Source organism: Cervus canadensis, chromosome 17 (genome assembly GCF_019320065.1).
Source record: "Cervus canadensis isolate Bull #8, Minnesota chromosome 17, ASM1932006v1, whole genome shotgun sequence".
In the NCBI taxonomy this organism is placed as follows: domain Eukaryota; kingdom Metazoa; phylum Chordata; class Mammalia; order Artiodactyla; family Cervidae; genus Cervus; species Cervus canadensis.
Window position 1 is genome coordinate 8,288,929 of NC_057402.1, and position 23,604 is coordinate 8,312,532.

General features: G+C 38.0%; 1 protein-coding gene across 7 annotated transcripts in view; it reads right to left on the bottom strand.

Moving 5' to 3' along the window:
- The window catches only part of VRK1 (VRK serine/threonine kinase 1), a 78,357-nt gene that overhangs the window by 24,197 nt on the left and 30,556 nt on the right, over positions 1-23,604 (bottom strand). For all 7 annotated transcript variants that reach the window (XM_043490112.1, XM_043490114.1, XM_043490109.1 and 4 more), the window contains 8 exons: positions 21,118-21,282; positions 16,333-16,388; positions 8,546-8,615; positions 7,593-7,680; positions 3,443-3,551; positions 3,232-3,324; positions 1,133-1,265; positions 230-350 (listed from right to left, as the gene is read on the bottom strand). In XM_043490112.1, the coding sequence (XP_043346047.1) occupies positions 230-350; positions 1,133-1,265; positions 3,232-3,324; positions 3,443-3,551; positions 7,593-7,680; positions 8,546-8,615; positions 16,333-16,388; positions 21,118-21,277 (830 nt within the window). In that variant the 5' untranslated portion in view covers positions 21,278-21,282. The remainder of the gene's footprint in view (positions 1-229; positions 351-1,132; positions 1,266-3,231; positions 3,325-3,442; positions 3,552-7,592; positions 7,681-8,545; positions 8,616-16,332; positions 16,389-21,117; positions 21,283-23,604) is intronic.

Genomic DNA, 23,604 nt, shown 5'->3' on the forward strand with positions numbered 1-23,604 from the left:
ATCAGTAAACAGCACATTAAGCAGCACTGTGCTACATCCTAAATACACTTACGAACATTCTTCTAAAATAAATTCAGCAAAAAGAAATCCAAGGAATCTCACTGTTAAACAAGTACTTTCTTATCTCTACATTAGTGTCAGTTAAAGCTACAGTCCTTGTGAAGAAGTTCTGACCAAACATCTGCCTCATCATTTTGCCCAAAATAATTTACTGTAAGTTTTCCTTTACCTAATTTTGGAATCTCTAACGTAATTAGGATCTTTCAAATTATCCTCCCACGGCAGATGGCCACTAAGCCACTGGATCATGCAATAACCAAGGATTTCCAAGTCACCACGTCTTGATGGGGCTGTGAAGCAAAAGAAGAGGATTCAGCACAGTGAAATGATGTTTAAGGCAGAATTTCAGGTTTATCTAAAGCAATAAGGTAAGAGTCAACTCTAAGTCTTCTTTTTCACCAGACAATCTTGACTCCATTTTGAAAAAAAGCACTGAATACTGGTCAATATCAAAGAACTCATTTACCTCTGGCTAATAATTTACTTAATAACCCAAAATGGCAAAACTCTACAGTTTCAAACTGAGACTACTAGTCTACAAAATAAATTATAAAGCAATGATACATTTAATAGTGCCCTTGGAAAATGTGAAGATATTAAAAATGCCGCAAGCTATTAAGAGGCCCAGAAAACTGGGGGTTTTAGCTCCTCCAGAGTTGGACACAGAAAAAAAAAAAGAAATGACAGGTGAAGAAACAGTCCAGCTGAATGGGTGACAAAGTCTACTGGTTACAAAGTTGTAGCTGCATAAGAAATCACAGACCTTTACGGGGGAAGGCCCTAGCATTCCAATTAAGCTAAAGAAAAGCAAAAGAAGCCTCACGGCAGCTGACCAAACTACTTCTGCCACCAGCCCGTCATGACCTCTGAAGGGTGAGAGGAAGACGGGGAGAACACAGGTGCCCTGCTCCTCAAATGCAGGAGCCTAAGCGCTCCCTTCCTCCCCGGCCCTATCCTGCCTCCTCAGTTCTGACCCGTCCGCTTATCTCCTGACGCCGATGAAGAAGAGCCACGCAGGGGCTCAGCGGAAAGCGCTGGGGCCGCAGCTCTAGGGCAGGTGCCTCGGACGTACCCACACCGTTGTGCGCATCGATGCTGGTGAATTCAATCGTGCCGTCATGACATCTTTTGGGGTCTTCTTTGTATTCTTTATGAGTGCCTTCTGGGCAGTATCGATAAGCAAGGCCATAGTCTACCAAGTACACCTATAAACGTCCAAGCACCGAGACAAATTAAAGCCTGCAAAGCTCAGAACCAGAACACTGTCACTGGAGGGCAGATCACCCACAAAGCCACACTACGACACCCCACACAAATTTGATCAGCACGCGAACAACACCAGGTACTTAAGTCTGAAGTGCCTTTTATTTAAAGAAAAACATTAAATGACCATGTAGCTACAGTGCAGATAATACCACCTGACTTCCTTACGCAAGTATGCGCTTTACTCCTAATAATCTTGTCTCCTCCATTTGAGCACGGATCATAAATCATACACTTTTTCTCAAGGCATCGAAAAGGAAGCTGAGCAGAGTAGACCATCAATACTGGCCGCGGAGCACCTGCCACACTGCGAGCATGCGCTAACTCAGCGGACACGCCGCGTGCTAGTTCTTGCTCTTTACTCGTAGGGTGATCAAGTGTCAACTCACTTCATAGAAATAGTTTCAAGATTATAACGATGACCTGAAGAACTTTTAGATGACGCTCTTAGGTACATTTAAATATTATATGTTAAAGTCAAGTCTTCATAATTAAAACTAAATTTTAATATAATGCATACACACATCTATGGGCATGTACATGTACATCTGATTAGCATACAAAGCTAATAAATCTGGCTTTACTCTGTTCCAGAGCCACATATTACATCTCCAACTCCGGGTAACTGTCTCGCAGATGTATGCATCTGGTCACAGGAGGGAAGTGAAGTAAAAATATGGGTCTGGATTGAGCACATACATCTAATACTAAAAAAATTATCCCATCCAAAGCGTATGCCCAAAGGACAACCAAGCTGCAAAAATATTTCCACCTGAACAAAAGGCAGCATGTTTTAGTCAACTGTAAAAAGAAATTATATTTGTATTTATTATATAAGTCTGGTTGACTTCAATTAACGGAATCCTTACCATTCAGGTTCTTAGCTGTGTATTGTTTGTGTGCTTGCTTATTTTTGACCTAAATGCAAATAAAGTAAGTTGGCTGGGAATTCTGTGGCTGCCTTTAGAATTGCTCCATTAGCCTGCTCTAACCAGCAACTTCCTTCTGGGGAACCTACAGAGGTCCTTACAGCCACCGTAACAGAGAGAGGGAAGGGGAGGACGGGAAAAGAAAGGGGAGCCAAAGGAGAAAGGGGAAGCTGAACAAGGGGAAGTCAAAGTCAGGCCTAAGACAAGGAAGAAATAAGTACAGTATGTTGACTTAACAAACCTAAAATACCTAAGTATCCCTTTCTTATATAAGCTCAAGTTAAGAAGTGAGACATACATAAAATGGATTAAATACAGAGGCCCAACTATGACTTCAACTAAACCTGACTCTTACCAAAATCATGGAGTCAGCTTCAAGAAAACTATAAACCCCTCTAACTCCAATTAAATTGAGCCAAATACAGGTATAATAACATCAGCTTTTCTCTTTTCCTTAAAAAGTGAAAATTACAAAGTGAATGTAATAAGCTTTAAAAATGCATATTTGAATTCCAAACCCTATACAAATTTAGACAGCTAAGATATTTCTGTAAACCAATTGATTTCAATAATCAACATGTTAAAGACCAAATTTTCCAAGTAACAGAACACCTACATTTGATGGATTTCTTGAACAAAGGAAATAAAAAAAATGACAAAGCAGACAGGCAAACATAATTCATTGATGCACTATGTAATTTTAAGCTTCCACCCCCAAATAGCTATTTGAAATTCATTTTGTATCACAAGTACTTCTTCTGAATATTATTTAGGGCAAAATAGCCAACTTGATAAAGTGCCAACAAATCGCATCAAAAATGTAGAATGTTAACTAGATAAAAGTGTCAAGAAGAAATATTATTATTACCATATCTACTTCAAAAAGTAAAACTTCTGCATGGGTTCAAAAGTTCATGGCAACTGTATTTGTTTTCAAACAATAGGTTTTAAACAGTAGAAATTAAAGTTATAAAGCTACCTGGTCAGGATTCTTGTAGCTGAGAAGAAGATTTGAGGCCTTGATATCTCCATGTACATACTCATGCTCATGAATATATTCCAGAATATCCAGCTATGAAAGCATCATATACAATAAATTAATGCAGTACCTGACACCAACCAGCAGAGGACCAAGCGTCAACACAACTAGCCTTACTGGATTAAAAACGAGAAGAATGTAGCTCACATACAATTCTTAAGCTTAGCTGCAAGACAGTTTTCCGAGAAAATCTTTTGGCATTTGCTTCATATATTTTCTGAAGGTCACTCCCAAAGCGATCTATTATCATAAACCTGTAACTAAAGACAAACAAGAAAAGTCAATGAACAAAATGTAACTCAGGAAAACCTACTTTGCCATGAGCACTCTCCTTTCAAACTAATTTTTTCCAAGGCAATGTTTAGTAAGAAAGTAGAAAGCAAAAGGAAAGAAAGACATCTGAAACTAGTTCTTCCAATGAAAAATCTCAAGAGCTGCAAGAGCTGTCCTGATTCTGCCTTTTATCTTAGGGGCCTCCTGGTCTCAACAAGTCACATGAGACAGCATTCAATGCAAGGAAAAAACACCCAGATAGAAGACAACAGACGCTTTACGGTAAAGATAATAAAGATAAATAATCTGAGTGAGACTGATATCACTGATTTTTGTCATAGTTAAAGTTCATTTATGCTTCTGGATATTAACTTCCTGTCCGTGACTGTTCTCTATTTTTAAGGGACATTTTAGCAGTATTAACATTCTGTTAAATTCAAGACTGTCAAGAGATGCTGTAATAATAGTTAAATGCAATAAAACTGCTTAAATGGTATAAAAGAATTGTATACCAAGTACTCAACAGATAAGATTTGGGGAACAGTAAATGTCCCAGAAAAACATAAAGATTTTCAGTTTTGCCACAAAACCAACTCTGTCACCTTGGCCGAGTCACTTTTCTTGTTTGGGCCCCAATTTCCGTAGGTGTCAAACGAGACAGCAGGGCCTCATGCTTTCTAGGGAGGGTCTTCTCCAGCACCCAACTCTACACTTCAGTAACTACGCGTGTGTTTCCGTGTACTGTGCATCCAGCACACAGCACACTTCAGGGCACTGAAAAGCATCGCCTCGCCGCAGCGACTGGCTCATCTTTTGCTCTGTGAACCACTTTTACCTTTACAGAGTTTTCCACATTCTGAGCTGTCTAGTTAAACCATTCAATAAATCAATAAAAAAACCAAGATGTATCAAACACTCAAAATCTATCAAGCTATCTTCTAATGGGAATAAGATTAATAATCACTGTAACAACAGCAGCTGGCATTTACTGAAATATGAGAAAGGCCCTATTCTAATACTTTAGATGTATTAATGTCAGTGCATTTAAACCTCCCATCACCCTGATGAGGCAGGCACCCCCATGAGCCCCGTTTTATAGCAGAAGAAAACTGATCATTAGCAATTTCTCCTTTAGGAAGTGGTGAATCTACGTCTTTGACCACCACACTAAATATATCAAAATAAACAAACATAAGTAGGACACAAAAATCTCACTTACATATTTTAGATTTCTAAGATAAAAACACAGTATGACAATTCTACAGGGAAAGGAAGAGCTAACAGTTAAAAGGCAATACGCCAAATAAAAAATCCAAAATTCTACCTATTCTTGAACTGGAAAAGAATTAGAGATCCTTCTAAACATCTTTTAATAAAATAATTAACATTTGTAGAGGCAAAGTTATTTGTCCAACGTCATGTAATTAGTCAGTGGCAAAATGCCTTCATTTTTCTAAGACCTTCAGTACCCCAACCTCAAACATAACAAAGAGGGAACAGAAATGCTGGCTTCCTGATTTCCTCTGTACAACAGGTTTTGAGAGGTGAGGGAGGAAACCAAGGACACATGGATGTGTTTGTTTTTTTACAAATAAGTGATGTGATTGTGTAATTATTATAAAATAACACGTAGGCAACAAAACTACAGCCTCTGCTGACACTCTGAAAGGGAGCTGAAGCACACGTGGTTTAATTCCGTTGGAGATCTATCAACACATCACAGGACGTGGGGCTCTGTTTTTATTCACAGATCACCCCACCACTATTCTCAACAATCCCTCCATCTTCTCACCATGTCTGAACTATCCACATCAAATGAAGCAAGATTCTGTACACTGCACAGAAATCTCTACCACGTTCTTCCACAAAATTATTTCTACCACTGAGCACTAAAAGAAAAGGTACCTCCAAGTAACTTCTCTCAAGTAAAACCACTGATGTATACTTTCCTGGGGACTTGAATAAAACAATGCAAATAATGGCAATCTATAAATCAGCATAAATGATTTAATAACGATAGCAGCTAACATTTTTACGAGCCTAACACTGTGCTAAGCACTATATTCACATCACTTCAGATGAGTTACAGGAGGAAGTAAGGATTTCTGGCAGGGGAGGAGGGTGGGAAGGAGTCTTACTTTTACTTTTGTAAGAACTAAAATGATTATTTCTTAAAAGCTTCAACCTAAAAAGTAAATCACTACCTTACAGGTGATGAACCTGCCCATTTACAAGATATCTGCAGCCAACTCTATGTCACAGAAGACACGGGTTCAGTGGTAAGGTCACCAGGAGTCAATGGGAGGTCAGCTGTACCTCAAACGTGTCTGTTCTTTGTTTAAGCACCTGCAGTAGCTTCCAGCCACCTACCGCACACAGGCTCCAAACAGCCCTTTCATCTGTGTCTTCATTACCTGCCTCAGCCTCTTTCTCCAAGTCATTTTCTTCTCTTCCTCGTATGTGTACAATCACCCTTTCTTTGTTGAAGAAAGATGGCCACAAGGCCACCCCCAAGGCCAGAAGCCTACTCTGCCCCTGTGTTCAGGTCACTCCCCGCTTCAGATGCTATTCCTTGTCTGCAGGGCTTTTCTAAACCAGCAGTTCTTAATATCTGAGAGATTAAAGACCCCTGTGACAGTTAAGCCAACACTTACACATATTCTGACAGCTTCACATTTAATGCTCTTATTACGTGGGGAGGCCTGACTCCGCTTCACCCATGTGGTGCCACAGGCAGACAGGAGGAGCGTACCCAGTCACACCATCTTAAGGCAAACACAGATGTGAAACCAAGGGTCTGCCTCTGGTACGCTCTACACTACTTCTCTAAAAAATTTCATGAAAACTACAGAAGCCTGTCCCAGCAAAACTATAACAAAATGTTATCTGGCCATTCCCCAGAGTTGCCGGGCTCCCTGGGAGGTGCCTGGGTTCCAGATCGGAACGTCCCAATGCAGAGTGCTGGCTGCCCACCAGCAGCTCCTCTGATCTCCGTCGTGTCCGGCGGAGCCCCGCTGGGGTTCAGGCTCTCTATCCTTTCCCCCGACTCATCGCTGTGGCCACCTTGCCCTTGCCAGTGGCTGGTTTAAGAATGATCACTGATAAAACTCCAACAAAGAAAACACGGAGGGACATCGGCCACAAGACCCCTGGGAATGGCTTCCCTGCCAGGAAACTGAAACTCACGAGAAGCAACCCTATTTTCTGCTGTTTGCATGGGGGACTGTTTGCATGCGAAGTCTAGAAACGGGCAGTCACTGTGAGACTGCACAATGGAGAATTAACAGAGAACAAAGCCAAGGTAAAGTAACCCGAGCACGTGATGGGTGACTTAAAGAGAGCTGAGTCAGTTTTATCTTTACCTGCGGCTGAGAGCATCCTAACCAGTACACCCCAGTTCCAACCAAATCGACTCTCCAAATCTCAGCTACCAGCACTCCTGAATGACACTCTATTCATTCAATCAAATATTTTTTAGTGTCAAATTATGCATCAAAAGCATTGGAGGTTTCCTCCAACTCAACTCTGCCAGCAATGTCCTCTCCTCTCTGAATTCCTAAGACACACACGAGGCAGAATTACACAATTTGGCACTTAAACTGGCCTCTGGTTGTTTCAAACAAGTTTGCTTTTTCTCATCAGCTAGACTGAAACCTCATCAAGGTGGGCAGATTATACTGATGTTTCTAACAGGAAATGCCATATTGAAAGCCCGAGGGCTCCCTTTGACATACGCAACATGAAGTTTTCTCTTTGCTTGTTCGTTATTAAGGGGAAAAAAATAAGGCAGGCACGTTTGGCTTTGTGTTCCTACTCGTCAGCTGGGTTCCAGGCAGCTGCTACCACTTGGGACAAGCCCCCCAGACGAGGGCGAACACCTTGCTCATCTCGGCAGAAGACACTCCACACAACGCAGGTGAAGGCCAGGCAGCACTGAGACAGGTGCTCTGTACATAATTCTCGACTACATAAACTGAACAATAAATGCTCAAAATGGAAGGAGAAAAACAAAACACGCATGTTTTTACCTTTTTCCATTTTTGTCATGTAGACCAGACCCCCAGTACTTAGGGACACCCAGGTACTTCAGTTTATGGGTACGAATCCATTTCTGAACTACAAGTTAAAACACACGCTTGTGATTTCAGTTCTGTTATACATAAGCAGGTTTTTATATCTTCAAGAACAGAATGTGTAAGATTCCACCTTAATTCACAAAAAATAAGTGAACAGTACATAATAACCAATAAATGAAAGTACTTTACAACTGAAACATTTTTATTAACCTACAAAATTGTGCTATCCTGCCCTAAATGTTGTCTTTAAAATGAAAAATCTACAAGACATTTTTTTAAGAAGTCAAACCACAGTACTGCAATTAAGATTAATATCTCCAATTACCTAAGTGTCTACTTGTTTCCACAGAGTCTTACTTTTTACCTCATTCTAAAGGTCCTCCGTCAGGAAATCAAGCTCGAGGAGAGACAGAGCCTCTAGAGAGATTCCCAAACCCAATACCAGCCTACCAGGAGACTCCCTGGATCTGCAGAGGGGATGGAACAGGAGGACAGGCAGGGTCAGGGGAGCTGCAGAGATCTTGCCCTCTCCCTTGGCGGCCTGTTCTAGTGCATCGTGATGGCAACCCTGCAATTCATAGTCTCCAGAACTTAGGAAAACACTCAAAAGCAGATTTGGAGATCCCTGAGCCATTCTCATGGATTAGGGCTAATCCTCAGTTTTTTAACACTATGTCCTAAATCATATATTATTTATTAACTCTGTATTATCAATATAAGTGAAATCTTATCATAACAAATCCATTAAGAGATCAAAATTCTTTCACACAAATCTCATTTAAATACAGTCTATCTATAAAGTAAAAAAATAACAAAACCATAGTGCTCTAATCTTGGCTTAAAACAAAAAAACAAAACCAGTGCTAATTTTAAAAGTGCAAACACATGTGTACTGTATTTCTTACTTTGTTCTGGTTTGGCAGCTCGCTGGTAGAACTTTAATTCAGTAAAAAGAGGTCCATTATCACTGGGTTCCTTAAAATAAAAGAGTTCATTAGTACACACAGCAGTTAAAATTACTGAGTAATTTTCAATGAACCTTCAAAAACACTAATAAATCAATTTTCTTTCCAAACTCTTTGCGACTCCATGGACTATTCCCCCACCAGGCTCCCCTGTCCGTGGAATTCTTCAGGCAAGAACATTAGAGTGGGTAGCCATTCCCTTCTTCAGGGGATCTTCCCAACCCAGGAACCGAACCTGGGTTTCCCGCATTGTAGGCCGATTCTTTACCATCTGAGCCACCTAGGAAGCCCTCTTCCAACAATATGATTTTGATATTTCAGTTTATAAACTATGTTTGAGATTAAGTAAAACGCTTGGAAATGTTTCAGATAGTCTCAGTAGATTCCATAAGTCTTGTATTTCTCTCCTGTATTTCTCAAGGTTCATTTCTACATGTGGTAAACTATACAAAATCAGATATACAGCTTAATCTTTGCAGAAATTTAAGAAAAATTGTTAACCTTATTTTCAACCATTATTAAACTTTCTCTTAAGCAAAGATCAGCAACCATGTTAACTGTTTCACCAAGGAGCTACAAGATTATTTCTGAGATTTAACAAAAGTTTCAACACCTGATTTAACCCATTAGTGGCAAAATCCCATTCCTTTCCTGTTTCTCATTACAGCTATATCTCACATCAAAACTGGCAGGAAACCAATCTTATCACAAAGACAAGTGTTCTGGAACCCCAGAGCAAGCATGTCCACGTGACTAGATCCTTTGTTGACACCGATCCTAAGACTCTCAAAGAGGGAACCCTACAATTTATTGCCCGCATGATAATTTAAAGTTCAGAGGGAAACGAGGCTCAACAAGCACTGTTTTCCACCAACGTTAGTGAACTATACTCATTTCATATTTTAAGGGATATGAACAGTTAAAATTATTTGTAAAGAGGCTTATATTCACAAAAAAGTACTTGAAAAATAAGCAACATCAGCATCAGCTTGTTGGGAGTTTTGTCTAAATAAATAAATCTGGGATAGTGGGAAACATAATTTTGTGAACTTTCTAAACAGTAAATTTTGTCTAATAAAACTGATCAGTATTTATTTAATGTTTGATAGTTTACGTTGATATTATCTTAATTATTAAGAGGCTGAAAAGTTTTGAAAAGTATCAGATTTTCAAATAAGGAGGCTAATATTTCTAAACTAATTCTAGGGCTGCTTTCCTTTGGAGAAGTTCAAGAAGAAAGTTATTTCAGACAGAATGTCTGTGTAACTGGAGTTTCAGGGTCAGCGGAGCATTAGAAGAAGCGCTAAGAGAAGTCTACTACCTTATCTGAGAGAAAATTTGTAGAAATACGTAGATCTCCACAAATATGCTAATACTTAATATATGTTCACTTTTTCTTTATTCAAGATACTCTCACTGTCAGAGAAGTTAATTTTGCTCCTTAAAGTTTAAACAAAACTACTCTAAATACACAGTTTAGTATCTCAGACTTCCTGTTATTCAGAAGAACAGAAATCCCTAGTTAAAGTACTTCCGGGAAGATTGATTAGACAATATGCAAAGAGTCAGGCAGCAGCCACTAAGAATAAGTATTCCACACCAAAAGAGCAACATATATAACACTGGGATCAGAATCGGAAAATAAGCTAGCCTTATTTGTTACAGGCAAGCTTTGGGAGAGAATGGTATACAAGGGTTGTATACCACGTCTTAAGAAGTAGAAACTAACCAATATACTAAGGTGTGCCAAATCACTACCTTGTGGATTCACAACCGCAAGTTTTGCCATAACCTGTAGTTCCTTCCCTTGCAGCAGTGGGAGCTAGACAGACACTTGTGAATGCTGAGAGCCCACGGCTGAGAACAGGCCTGCAGCAGGAGCAACAGACTCAGTGTAAGAAATGGAAATTCAGGAGAGGAATTTTGGGAAGTTACTCTCCAAAGGCTAACTTTCAGAGTAGCTCATAACTCAGGTTTGAAAGGAGTTTCCTAAGACACATTCCTGGCTTATTACCATCTGTATAAAATTCTGATTTATTCAGTTTCAACCTATGTCATATCAACTTTAATTTTCAAGCTATCCTTCAGGCAATAATTTATTAAACTTATAATAATAAGAATCAACCTATATAAATCAAGCTATTATATTGAAAGTCCCATTACAATAAAGACTCTTTGATCTCATTTCATCCTTTTTTCTAATTCAATAAAATTCCATTATAACAAAATAAAGGACCTACTTCCTTGGCATTGCACTCCAGCCAAAGCTAGCTATTTCTGTTGAAGAAAATACCTTAACTCATAACTAAAAATTTTATTAACATACTTCAAATCTAAAATACTTTGCCAACTCTATAATAGCCAAGATTTAGAAAAGAAATTGGGACTGACATTTTAACTAGAATATCACTAAACGTTTCTTTAAGACTTCTAAGTGTCAAAATGAAGATGACAACAGAAAAAAAATTAAAATGTGATATATTTCAACGGCACCATCTAAAAGCAACTGGCTGCCATTTAAAAATGAAGCTGTATAAAGTTTCTCCTTCCTACCAAAAAATTATGATATATGAATTGAAAATTCAGGTCACTTCTCATAACATCAGTGTGGGAAATTAAACATCAGTCTTCAACTTCTTTCCAGAGAACTTCGGACTACAGATACCTATCAGTACATGCTGGAAACAGACTGTAACATACAGAACTGTTAGAATATAAGATCCTAAAGCCTGACCTCTACCCCCAGTTCTGCTACTAGCTCACTGACATGACCACAAAGGGGGACTGAAGGAAGTAATCCATTATACAATCTATTAACAAGGAAACACAAAAGGAGGGACTTCCCTGGTGGTCCAGTGGTTAAGAATCCACCTTTCAATGCAGGGGACATGGGTTCAATCCCTGGTCAGGTAACTAAGATCCCACATGCCGAAAGGCAACTAAGCCCACACACCACAACCACAGAGAAACCTGCCTGCCACAAGAAAAGAGCCTGAGGGCCACAACTAAGACCCCATGCAAATAAATACGTATTTAAAAAAACACACACACACAAAACCAAGTTACCATTTCTCTCTACACATTTCCTTTCCTGAAATAAAATACAGAGAATGTCTCTCAGTTATCCAGAGGCAGAGAATACAAGTTCACCATCACTGGTGACCCAGCACCATGACTCCAAGACTGTCCCTGTAAGTCAATAAGGATTAAGGTCCTAAACAGAACCAGACACGGTCACTGAAGAGGACAGAGACTATACCTAGTATATACCTAAACATCTATCTTAAATATGTTAGTCGTAACTTCACTTCAAGACCAAATGTAAGAAATGCGTGGATTAGTATTTGGAGCTCCTGTGCATACCCGTTAACACTGTGAGTGCAGTAATCAAATGTTCTAATCAGTTTTCCATAGGGAGATGGAAACCCTACCAAAAGCACAGGGAACCTGGTGCCCCCGTGAATAAAAGGGTCCCCAGGCAAAGGTAAGCAGGAGCATGCGCACAGGATCCCACTGAAGAGAACTACGGTGCTCTAGGCGCCAGACCCCACCAGCGGCTCTCAACCTTGATGTACAACAGAATTTCTTGAGGAGACTTTACTAAAAATGCCAATAACCCAGCCCTGCACTTGGAGATTGTAATCATCCTATGTAACTAGAGCTGAGAACCACTTTTTGATTTGATATGCTATTAAATTATTAAGTCTAATTTCACATTAAAAATCACTTTGTCTTTGATTATTTCTTAATCTTTTTCCTTTCTCTAAAGATAAAATATCAATTCACTTTAGAAAATTTTGGAAATATTATATTTTCTTTCTATATATAGCTATCTTATAAAGTTACCTCTATATTAGAGTTTTATATCTTGCTTTTTCTGGTAATTAATTATGAAGCTTCCCTAAAGAATAGTACTTGTTCTTTGAAAAAAATGATATTTAATAGCTCCTGATGTTTAAACAGCAAATGTTTATAAACAGTTCTGATCTTAATACTGGAAAGAGGTGATAATCATTTCACATGTTTGTATCTGATGAACCATTTTGACTTCTACAAAGCTCTATGAGAATAAAAGAACTGCAGATAAGTAATGAACAGAGCTATGGCGCTGCCTAGCACCAGTGAAGACAAATCACAGACAGGCCTACGCTGAAAAGACAAGAGCAGAAACAGGTGAATCAGCAAGCTGCAAGGTGTAAGCAATTATGGCCAAAAACTTTTGAAAAGGATAAAACAGACATTTAAAGGTGACATAAACTTTAAAACAAGGTCCTTAAAATCTAGTTAGGGAGATAAAATTAACACATAAAAAACTAGAACAATAGTGCCATGAGAAGGATATGAGCAAGTCAAATTGTAAAACAAATGGAAATATACACAACGGGGCTACAGGGGTTTAAAGGAGATCAGGAAAGACAGGTATGAGGGAAGAAACGACCAACGGCAGTCACTAAACCACCTCTTAGAGAGGAAAACAGAAAAAGTCAACATTATTTTGCTTATGGCATTCTTCCAGGATCACAGACAAACCAGGACATTGAAAATGTTACTGAAATATTAAATGCAAGAGAGAAATCAGCTGAATATTTATTATCGTCCTAATTACAAAGAGAAGACGTAATATAGGCTAATGGGAGTAGAACTAAATTAGGAGACAGGAGACACAGAGTACTAACTAGGGCTGATAACAAATGGCTTTTAACTCAGAAGTGTAATTTGCTACCTTACGCAGTTAGGAAATACTTGTTTCTATACATTTTCTTTCATAATTCTGTAAGCGAAAAAGATACTGAATAACAAATAAAATTCTTAGAACTACTCATAATGAAGAAGAATATTATAAGTCTAAAATAAAACATAATTTAAAGAAGCCAAAGTTATACAGAACAAAAAAAGACACGGTTACACAGCAGCCCCACCTACAAGCCACGGCTCAGGCACTTTCCTCCAAGACCCAGAAATAACCGTTCAGGTGAAACAGATGCCAAGTGGTCAGAGGTAATCGCATTTTCTGAACCTCACTATTATGACAAGTTCCTAAGGGGACTTGCTTTCTTTCCACAGTGCAAACTATTTAAAGATCCTAAGAAGAAACTAATCTTACCCATAGATTTTAATATTTTAATTTGTCGTATCAAAGACAAATGCAGATAATATTCCATGCAAATTCCATGCAAATGACCCAATTTAATAGTACAAACTTTTGTTCCTCTGATATAGCAGCAAACTAAGTATTTCAAAGGAATTTAATACACAAGAAAGAAGAAAAATCCAAAATGAAAAGGCATAAAGAAAAGTGAAATGGCAGGGGACACAAACCAATCACACCCACTTTAAAGTTACCCACATTGCTTCCACTCACGGGCATGACGGAATAGCTGGGATCCAATTAGCCCTCTCACAATAAACAAATATGAACACTGGACAAAACACAGGAAAATTACTATTCTCAGACATCAGACAAAACAGGCAGTAGAGGACTGTGACTTCTACAGGACAGAAGACAAGCAAATGAGCCCCAGGACAGGACACCTGAGATGCCGCAGGGCCAGGAGGGGAGGCCAAGCTCAGCGCGCCAGGAAGCCTGACACCGACCCAAACGCTCTCACTGCAGAAGTACTAGGAAGAATTAACAACTGATATCCCTCCTGAACAAAGATGCACAAACCCTTAATGCAATATTAGCACATCAATTCCAGCATTATGCAAAAAGCATAATACAACCGTAACTGACTGGAGTGTATGTTAAGAATACAAAGTCAGTTTACTATTCAAATATCAATCAATATAAATGCCACATTAACAAAATAAAAGAAAAAAATCCTATGATTCATCTCAAAAGATGCAGAAAAAGTATTCAAAATAAACAGGCAAACTACAAAGTAGGAGAAAAGATTTACAACACATATATTTAAGAAAGGACTTGTATACAGAATAACTCTTACACTGAATTATAAAAAGCAAAACTGAGTTATTAAAAAAGGAGGGGGGAGGGCGGTGCCAGTAGACCACAAAAGACTGAAGAGGCTCCACAAAGGAGAATATAACAATTGTCAATAATCCTAACGAAGAAGTGCTCAAAACCAGTCAGCAAGTAAATATAAGCTAAAACTATGAGTCACTACTAAACTTCTGATATCACGGTCACAACAAACCAACAACATAGCTGACAATTTCAAGTGCTAAAGGGGACACAGAACAGCCAGAATTCTCACGTGTTACTGGTGGCTGTATAAAACAGTAACAACCACTTTGGAAATCTGGCTAGTACTTTCTTATAAATTTAAACATGCACCTTCCCTATAAACCAGTAATTCTAGGTACTGATCCAAGAAAAACAGTGACCACAGTATTCACAGAAGGGCTATTCCTAAGAGCCCCAAACTGGAAACAATCCAAATGTCTATCAACAGGAAACAGAAACTAACTCTAATACGGCTACCATATAACACTACAACATGAAGACTGACCAGACAACTGAGATGCCAACAATATACCCGAGCCTTCAAAACACTATGCTGAGCACAAGCAGTCAAGAGACGAAACAGAACACACCGCGTAAATACCATGTATAGGACATTCTGGAAACACTCCACAGGGAGGAAGGGAGCTCGGACAAGTGGTTTCCTCCACACTGATCAGAAAATGACACTAGGAGTCTTTTGGGAGCGATAGAAATACTCTGTATTTTAACAGAGGTAGGATTATACAGGCATATGCACTTGTCAAAAAGGATTCAAATTGTTTATTTCATATCTATTTCCTTATAAAAACTACATGTGAATAAAAACTTGGTGAAAACAATCACAAAAGCAGTTCAGATCCGAAAGTGTTATTAACTCAAACGGGATCAAATATATTCTTTTTTTTAAAAAAAGAGAGTAAAATAAAACAAGTCAAAAAACCTTGAGGTAATTCTAATTCCAGAAATCTATAGCCTTTAGGGAAAAAAAGCAGCGCTGGGGGACTTTGTGGTAATTTGCCCAAATAACAGACCCTGTTACTTCTATTTGACAAAAACATGTTCTTCATACATAATAAAGAATTTTGAGAGGGGAGTTACAAATGTTGGTAAGCAAAAAGATGCACACAACCTCACTTACTAACAAATTGTAGTTAAAATGCTTGTTCGTGCCAATATATAAATTGACCTGGCTATTCAGAGTATGTCTGTGTTAGACAAGATATTGTCTACCTTTACTCATTACAAACTAATTTCAACGTCAGTGTAGCAAAAAGAAGTTTCAAAGTGACCACAAATAAATAACTATATTTACTAAAATAAAAGGGGAAGGAAAGATAACGGGAAATGAAAACAAAAACTGACCAAGTGTAAGTTCAGAAGTAAATGCATGACAAAATACAATAAAGTTCACTAAAGTATATAAAAGGATGTAAAAAAAGCATCTCGTCTATTATAAATATAGCTGAAACAAAAAGAATGAGCTGAATATTTTTATTCCACACCTGCAAACCTCCAGGCTTTCATGAATTTTCTCCACAAATACTATTGCCACTCAAACTCAAAAGAGAGGGGAGAGAATTTTTGAATTCAAATAATTTAAAACTATAAAACTATGTTTTTCTCATTTAATAATTATGAAACATTATTTAAAATGCAGTACCTTATGGTTTAATTAATTCTAGTTATTAAAAAGAATGTTTTACAAAATAAATACAACAACCAAATCAGCGGAGAAGAGACATCAGTGAGAGGCTTTCCTTACCACTTTCACAACACAGGGTGCGTCGCTGCCCACGGATTTTGAAGAATTCATATCAGCTGTTTGAAAAAGTGACATGTATAATATCAGAACAGAAGTAGCACTATTATAGCCTATTACTAGCCCTTTATTAATATTTAGATCTGTATATCTATAATCTCTTGATAGAATAAATTTCAGTTCCCAAATATGTGTCTCAGGATATCATTACTGCATATTTCATCAATTTTAAGACTTTTTTCCCACAATTTAACATGTCTGAAATTAGAAGGCATCTTACAATTGCTGCTATCTTCAATGTGATCATCAATTAAGTATAGAAAACTGAGTTAAAGATTTCTTTAATTCAAAAGTACTCATGATCTTTGATATGCTAATATATGCTCTGAATTCCCAAGAGGATGATAACTGATACAATTTCTTAAATTTTAACAAACTAGGGAATCCTTTTAAGAAGTAGCATTAGGTAGGAAGGTAAGAAGAAAGGGAGCTAAAGTTCTAAAAAGCACTCGTTTGGGGTAAAGATAACTTCTCTAGAACAATGGTTCAGTAGACTGGCACTAGACCTTTGAAATGCCATCCAGTGTAATTTTAATGTGGCTGTCATATTATTTTGTACAAATAAGCAGCAGAGTTGCCCTTAAATGCTGAATTAGGAAAATAAAGTTTCCCATACTCATTAAACACATATTTTTTACCAGGTAACTATTACATATCAGTGTCTAAGAAATTGATTTAGCAATGAACAGGAGCAAACAATCTCTACTTTTATGATGCTAACATTTCAGTAGTTGGACACAGACAACGATTAAAATATAAAGTGTGTTTGATGGCAGTAAGTACAAGAGAAAGAAAAATTAAGCAGGAAAGGAAGATAGAGAGTTGCAAGTTAGTAAGAGGAACCTCAGTGATAGGGTGTCACTGAAGCAGTGGTCTGGAGACAGTGAGGGATGGGGCCATGGAAATAAGCTGGGAGAACATTCCAGGCAGTCCAGTGCAAAGGCCTACATGTGCCAGAGAAGAACAAGTGTGGTGCAAAGTAACAGGGTACAGATCAGAAAAGCAGCCGAGAACAAATACAAAGACAGGTGACCCAGAGCTGTGGCTATCAATGAGATGGCGAGCCACTGGAAGGTTCTGAGAAGAGAAATGGTAAGCTCAGACTGATTTTCTAAAGAATTCTGCAAGTGGCTTTGTGGAGAATGGAGGGCGGACAGTAAGAGCAGAGCAGAGTGAAGTGAGCTATCAGAATCCTCTGGGTGAGGAATGGCGCAGCGCGAACCAGAGCAGGAGCACACGAGGCGGTGGTAAGTGGTCGGACTGTGGACATGTTTTTAAAGAGCCAACAAGATTTGCTGATGTATTAGATACAGAGGGTAAGGGGGGGTCAGAGGGGAGAGGTCAGGATGACTCCAGGTTTTTGGCCTGAGCAACCGGAAAGAGGAAGTTGCTACTTGCCATGACAGAAAACTGCAGGAGGAGCTGGTGTTTTGGGGTGTCTTAAGTTTGAGATGCTTATTAAACATCCAAGTTCAGGTGTTAAACAGGCAGCTGACGTACAAGTCTTGAGTTCAGAAGAGTGGTCCAAGTTGGATAAAGAAATTTGAGAGTCATCAACACAGAAATGCTATTCATTTAAAGTCAAGAAACTGGAAGGGCCCCTAGGGAATGAGTGTAGACAGAGGAAAGAAGAAATCCCAGGACTGGGTCCTAAGGCCTTCTCACATAAGAAGCTGAAGAGATGAAGAGAGACAGGCAAAGGAAACGGAGAAAACGCCCATCAGCTGGAAAGCAGCAGTACTGTGAAAAGGCTGTAGCTACAACACTTCGGAAGACAGAAGGAACACCAAATCATAAAAACGGCTAAATGGGCAAAAGAGTAAGTCTGAGCTCCTTAAGAAACAGTACTGCTGTGATGACTACATCACCCAGATGCTGAATTAACAACAGAGCAAAGTTAAATTTTTTAAAATAAACATTTAATGCACAAAGTGTTACAGTGAGGATAGTATCCCAGTAATACTGCATGATTAAATGAGGAAAGGGGAAAAGGGAAGTTTGATAATTCATTCAAACAACATATACTGAAAAATATGCCAGATACCAGGAAACAATAGGAAGAGTTGTCTAACTGTCAAGGAGGACATATTTATTCTGGGAAAAACAAAAGTAATTTCAGTGCAGCATGAAATATATTACGAAAGGGTTAACAGAGGAGCATTATAATCAGATAACACCTGCCCTAAGCTCAGCTTTGGACAAATAAAGCAAAAGAAACATCACAAAGATGAAGAGGCAACGGGCAGCATGATAGTCAAAGACAGATTCTGAGGAAATAAAAGGGATGAAGGAAAAAGTTAACATAGGGACCAGACTACGTGGAAGGTCTGGGATGCCATTCTCAAAGTCTGGCACTTCACCCTGAGGTCCCCGGGGGAGCCATCAGAGAAGGGTAATAAATAGAGGAGATCACTCAAGCCACAATGTGAATAACAGGATGCAAGGGGGCAGGGCTGAGCAGAGAAAATTCACTGCTACCGTGAGAATCCAGACAAGACATGAAAATGACCTGAACCCAGGTAGGACCAGCAAGAGAGGGAGAAATGAATGTATCTGAGAAGTCTCACAGCTGAAGCAACAACACCAGGGGAAACGCCAGGAATATCAGTGTAATAACACTTGAGAATGCTTTCCAGTGTCTGGCTTGAGGGGTGTCATTCAATCAGATTATCCTCTCCTGATCCTGAAATCAAAAGATGGAAAAGGATGATATAAATTTTAGACATGCCTGTGGGTCATCCAAACAGAGATCCCTTGTAGGTCACTGGCTATGGGCCTGGACTCAAGGGACCGAGTCCTTGGTTACTAATAATAGATATGGAAATCAACAAAAAGAGACAACAGAAGCCAAGAGATTCAATGAGATCACTCAAAGAGACTACACAGAAGGAAAAGTGAGCTGAGAAAAGGAGCTAGAGAGCACAGAGGTGCCTACAAAGATGACTTAGCACATCAAGAGGCAGGAGGAAAACTAAAGGTGAAAGTACATATTATGAAAGACAATGGAAGCAAAGTTCATGAGGAGGAAAGGTAAACCGTACCAAACACTGTAGGAAGTATCTAAACAAAAAAGCAATCTTTTAGCAGAAAACCATCAGTGAGCAGAAACTGCTGATGATCTTGAAAATGGCTGTTTTGATGTCAGTGGGCACAGAGAGATAAAGCCACAATACTGAAGAAAACTCCTTTTCCAGATCAATCTAGTTTTTAAAAAGTGAAAGCTTTATTACAGAAATCTGTCAAACCATTGGATATTAAATTTACTATCAGATGGCACTTTCTGATGAGAAATACCAATATAGATAAAACATCTAGCACACATGCAAAGCAAGCTGCAAATTTGCCAAAGGTTACAAAAGCAACTTAACTAACACAAAGTGAAGAATTTACTTGCTTTAAGACAAGTTCCCATTCCTAATATGGGAAGTCTTCAGTATACACATTCTGCACTAGAGTGAGCTTACAGAATTGCCATCTCTAAATTACAAGGTCAAAAATATAGACCCGGCTAGTATAGCTACTAACCTTATGAAGGCTTTCAGTTTAAGTCAAATAGTCTAGATCACTGGGATGGGTTTGGTTCTGAACAAAACTAAAGAATCAATCTATTTCCCCTAAGACAGGTGCCACTGATCTAGAGAAACTGTATTTATAAAATACAGTAAAGTGCTGGTTTTCAAATTATGTTCCATGAACATATATCTAGAGACTGCAGCTGACCAACTACAACTCATTGGTCCTGGTTGAGTTAGACCCCTCTTGACCAAGAACAGCTGCTCTTTCATCTACATCAGTGGTTCTCAAACTTTCCCAGGCATCTACCTGCACCCCCTGCAGGGCTTTTTCAAACACACAGCTACACCTTCTCCCTACAGCTGCTGATTCGTGGGTCTAGGATGGCACCCAAGAGTGTGCACTTCTAACAAGTTTTCACGTGATGCTAATCTAGTATTAACATTAGTATTGTGAGGAAGACATTGCTCACAAGAAAGGTTCACTACTAAAAACAAAATTTTATAAACCTCATACAGAAATTTAATAATTAAATAAAGATTAGAGAAGGAGTAAGAATATATAATATAAAAGTCAGAGAGAAATATCAAAAGCAATCATTAAACGCACTGTATCAATACTAACGTTCTGAGAGAAACAGCTTTAGAAGCAATCAGGTAAAATATTTTTCAAATGAACAAATTAGCTAACTTACAGTATCTCAGGGTTCCACAGTGGGTCCCTTAAAATTTAAATAATGTGCTAATTAAATAGCACATTTCAGACTTAATATACAATTTCTAGGTCATTCTCCTAAATTCCACCATGATGACTATTAAGGTTGCATAGAAAGAAGAAATATCCATACCTATTAAAGATATGAAAAACCTCCAAATTACACTAAAACAAAGGGACTATATCCTAATTGGGTGGAGGTGCAGAAAGAAAGATATGGCTATCTCTGAGTCTTAAAGGAGATTAACATCATATAGAATATCTAAGAAATCTAAAGCCTATGCTCACTAGTGGCAATGTTAGAGATGTTTTATCCTCTATTTCTACTGTGATTCATCAACCGTCTTCTCCACTCACATGTCAGAGAGGCATTTTTGCCTAATAATATTACGTTGATGCAGACTATTAGGAGCATCCTGTAAAAGTCTGCAATTAAGAAAATACGTTTATAACAAACTTGTAAATCTTTGGACTGACAATCAGAAGTAGAGGTATACTCACCAAGATATATGCAACCAAAGCCGCCTTGGCCAACGGGAGACCCCAGTTTCCATTCCTTTTTGGTCATATCAGTGATTATCTCCCCAGCTGCAAAATGTTCTGCAAGACGTCTCTTTGCAGGGCCCTGTCTTCCAGCCTGAGCTGCTTTTACACGAGGCATTTTCACTATAATATAAAACAAAGTACACTCAAAATTATAATCCTGGAAGTGTTGAAGATGTTTTCAATGCAAAGATGCTATTCAAATTCATACTTACTTCGAAGTTTAAATAAAGGACTAATAAGTGCTCAATTCTGTTTATCTCTTACCTTGGAAGAGGAAGCAATAAGTAACATGATCCATGCAATTACTTGCAAGAAAATATTTCAAGTTCCAGTGGTATAAAATCATCAATGACTAAAAATGCTATTTAATGCTAACAGTGTATGGGGGTGGTATGTGATTTCAAACTCTTAAGAATAACCTATTTTATTTATTTATTTTTTCAAACTCTAAGAATAACCTATTTTAATCTACTAGTTGAAAAATATTTAAAACAAACAGTTTTTAGGATTCTAGTTCCTTAAAACTATATTATAGATGCAGTACAGAAAGAAAAGAGATTGAGAAAAGCTGTAAGGTAGTCTGCAACATCTGAAATGGCTCGTCAGATAAACGAGGTCTGTTAAGATTTGACAGTTTATCTAAGTAGCTTGGTTTTGAGCCTAGATATTCTAAATACATACACACCACATTAGACTGGAAAATTTAAGCAAGTATCTACCCACTATCATTCTACATACACAAACTCCATTTATGCAAATGCTCTTTATTAATTTATTGGCAATTTTTAAATTTAACTTTTCCTGACAGAGTACTGATATATATCTTCATTGTCTATATCCTAAGTTAACAAAAAAACTTCAAAATAAATGAATGTGCTTGTTATTTCTTCATATCAATTAATTCTCTTAATGTGTTTGTAATCACTGAAAGAGTTTCCTGAATGGAATTTCAGTGCAACCATAATAGCCCATATTCAAAACACCAAAGAAAGGTGATTCTGACAACTACAGTTAAGTAGATTGAGTATAATAACTAAAACACACAGTGCTATCAAATACTAAAAGGAATGCCTTCTAAATTTTATCCAACTTAATCAAACCACCAGAGTAATCTCCTATTCGATAATTTCCTTATAGCATTCAAGACAGTTTAAATGATTTAAAATTAGAGAAGATTCCTGAACTTTTAAAAAAAAATGGGAAACTGCAAAATGAAAGATCACACCTACATACTAATCAACCCAGGATGACCAGCTCTAAGACACAGCCTACTCTGGTAAAATTACTGAAATTAATAGTTAAAGAAAATACTCTTTGTGCTTCCAGGCCAAAAAGAAGATACTCTGTAAGGAAAGTAAAATCATATTGTCATCATATTGACAGCAACACTTTATGCCAGGAAAAAAGGGAAGTAACATATTTAAGACTCAAGGAATGAAAATACGAACCAAAGAGTCTATATTCAATTAAATTTCAAGTCTAAGGACTTCAAAGTGTTATCAGCATGGAAATGGGGAAAGGAGTAAGAATCTACTAGAAAACAAGTTTCAAATACCCCAAATGACTAAAGAAACATCACTGTAAGAACTGACAGTGAGCAGTAAATAGATAATTATTTGCAGAACTGAGTCTCAACAAGGGTAACAAAGGAGATGATAGAGTATATAACAGGTATATGTTCTGACAATGCAGACATAGCACAACTGCAAAAAAAAACGGGAAAACAAGCTAAAAAAATCAACTTTCGCTCATATTGTGATGATCCTTGGTTTTGTTAACTAAGGATATTGTAGGCAGACATGGAATAATGCAAATGGATAATTATGTGATTTTTTTAATTCTACCATCGCTGTGGCCTTAAAAAATAGGATTCAAATATGGAAGGGGATGCAGATGAAAGAAGAGGCAGGATTATATTTGGAAGCACTGTTTTTAATTTAGAAGGTATTTTATCTTTTACAAAAAGGATATATATATATAAACACACACAGACACACACCTTTGTATTCCCAAGCCCCGTTCACAAATAAAAAAGCTTAGAAAAAGAAAACACAGCGGCAAACAAGGAGCACTCCCAGCATACACACCGTATTCTTGAAATACCATTTCTTGTTAAAACGGCGCCTTGAAAAAATTACTGATTTCAGGTCTGGAGCTGGAAATGTACAAGATAATCTTGGAAGATCTCGTCATTTCTAGATGTCAAGGAAGCTATCAAAAACTACTAGAGTTACGTCAAATATGTCTAAGGAGTCAACCTGGAAGATACTACCACTAACCAAAGATGAGCCAATTTGAGTCAATGAAGATAATAACCATAATGGATTAAAACACACAAAATGGGTAAATCAAAGAGTTTATAACAGTAAGAAAACTTAAGTGGTCACCTCCAGAGGATAGCAAGAAACCACTCAAATTTGAAAACCGGTGAATAAAGGGAAA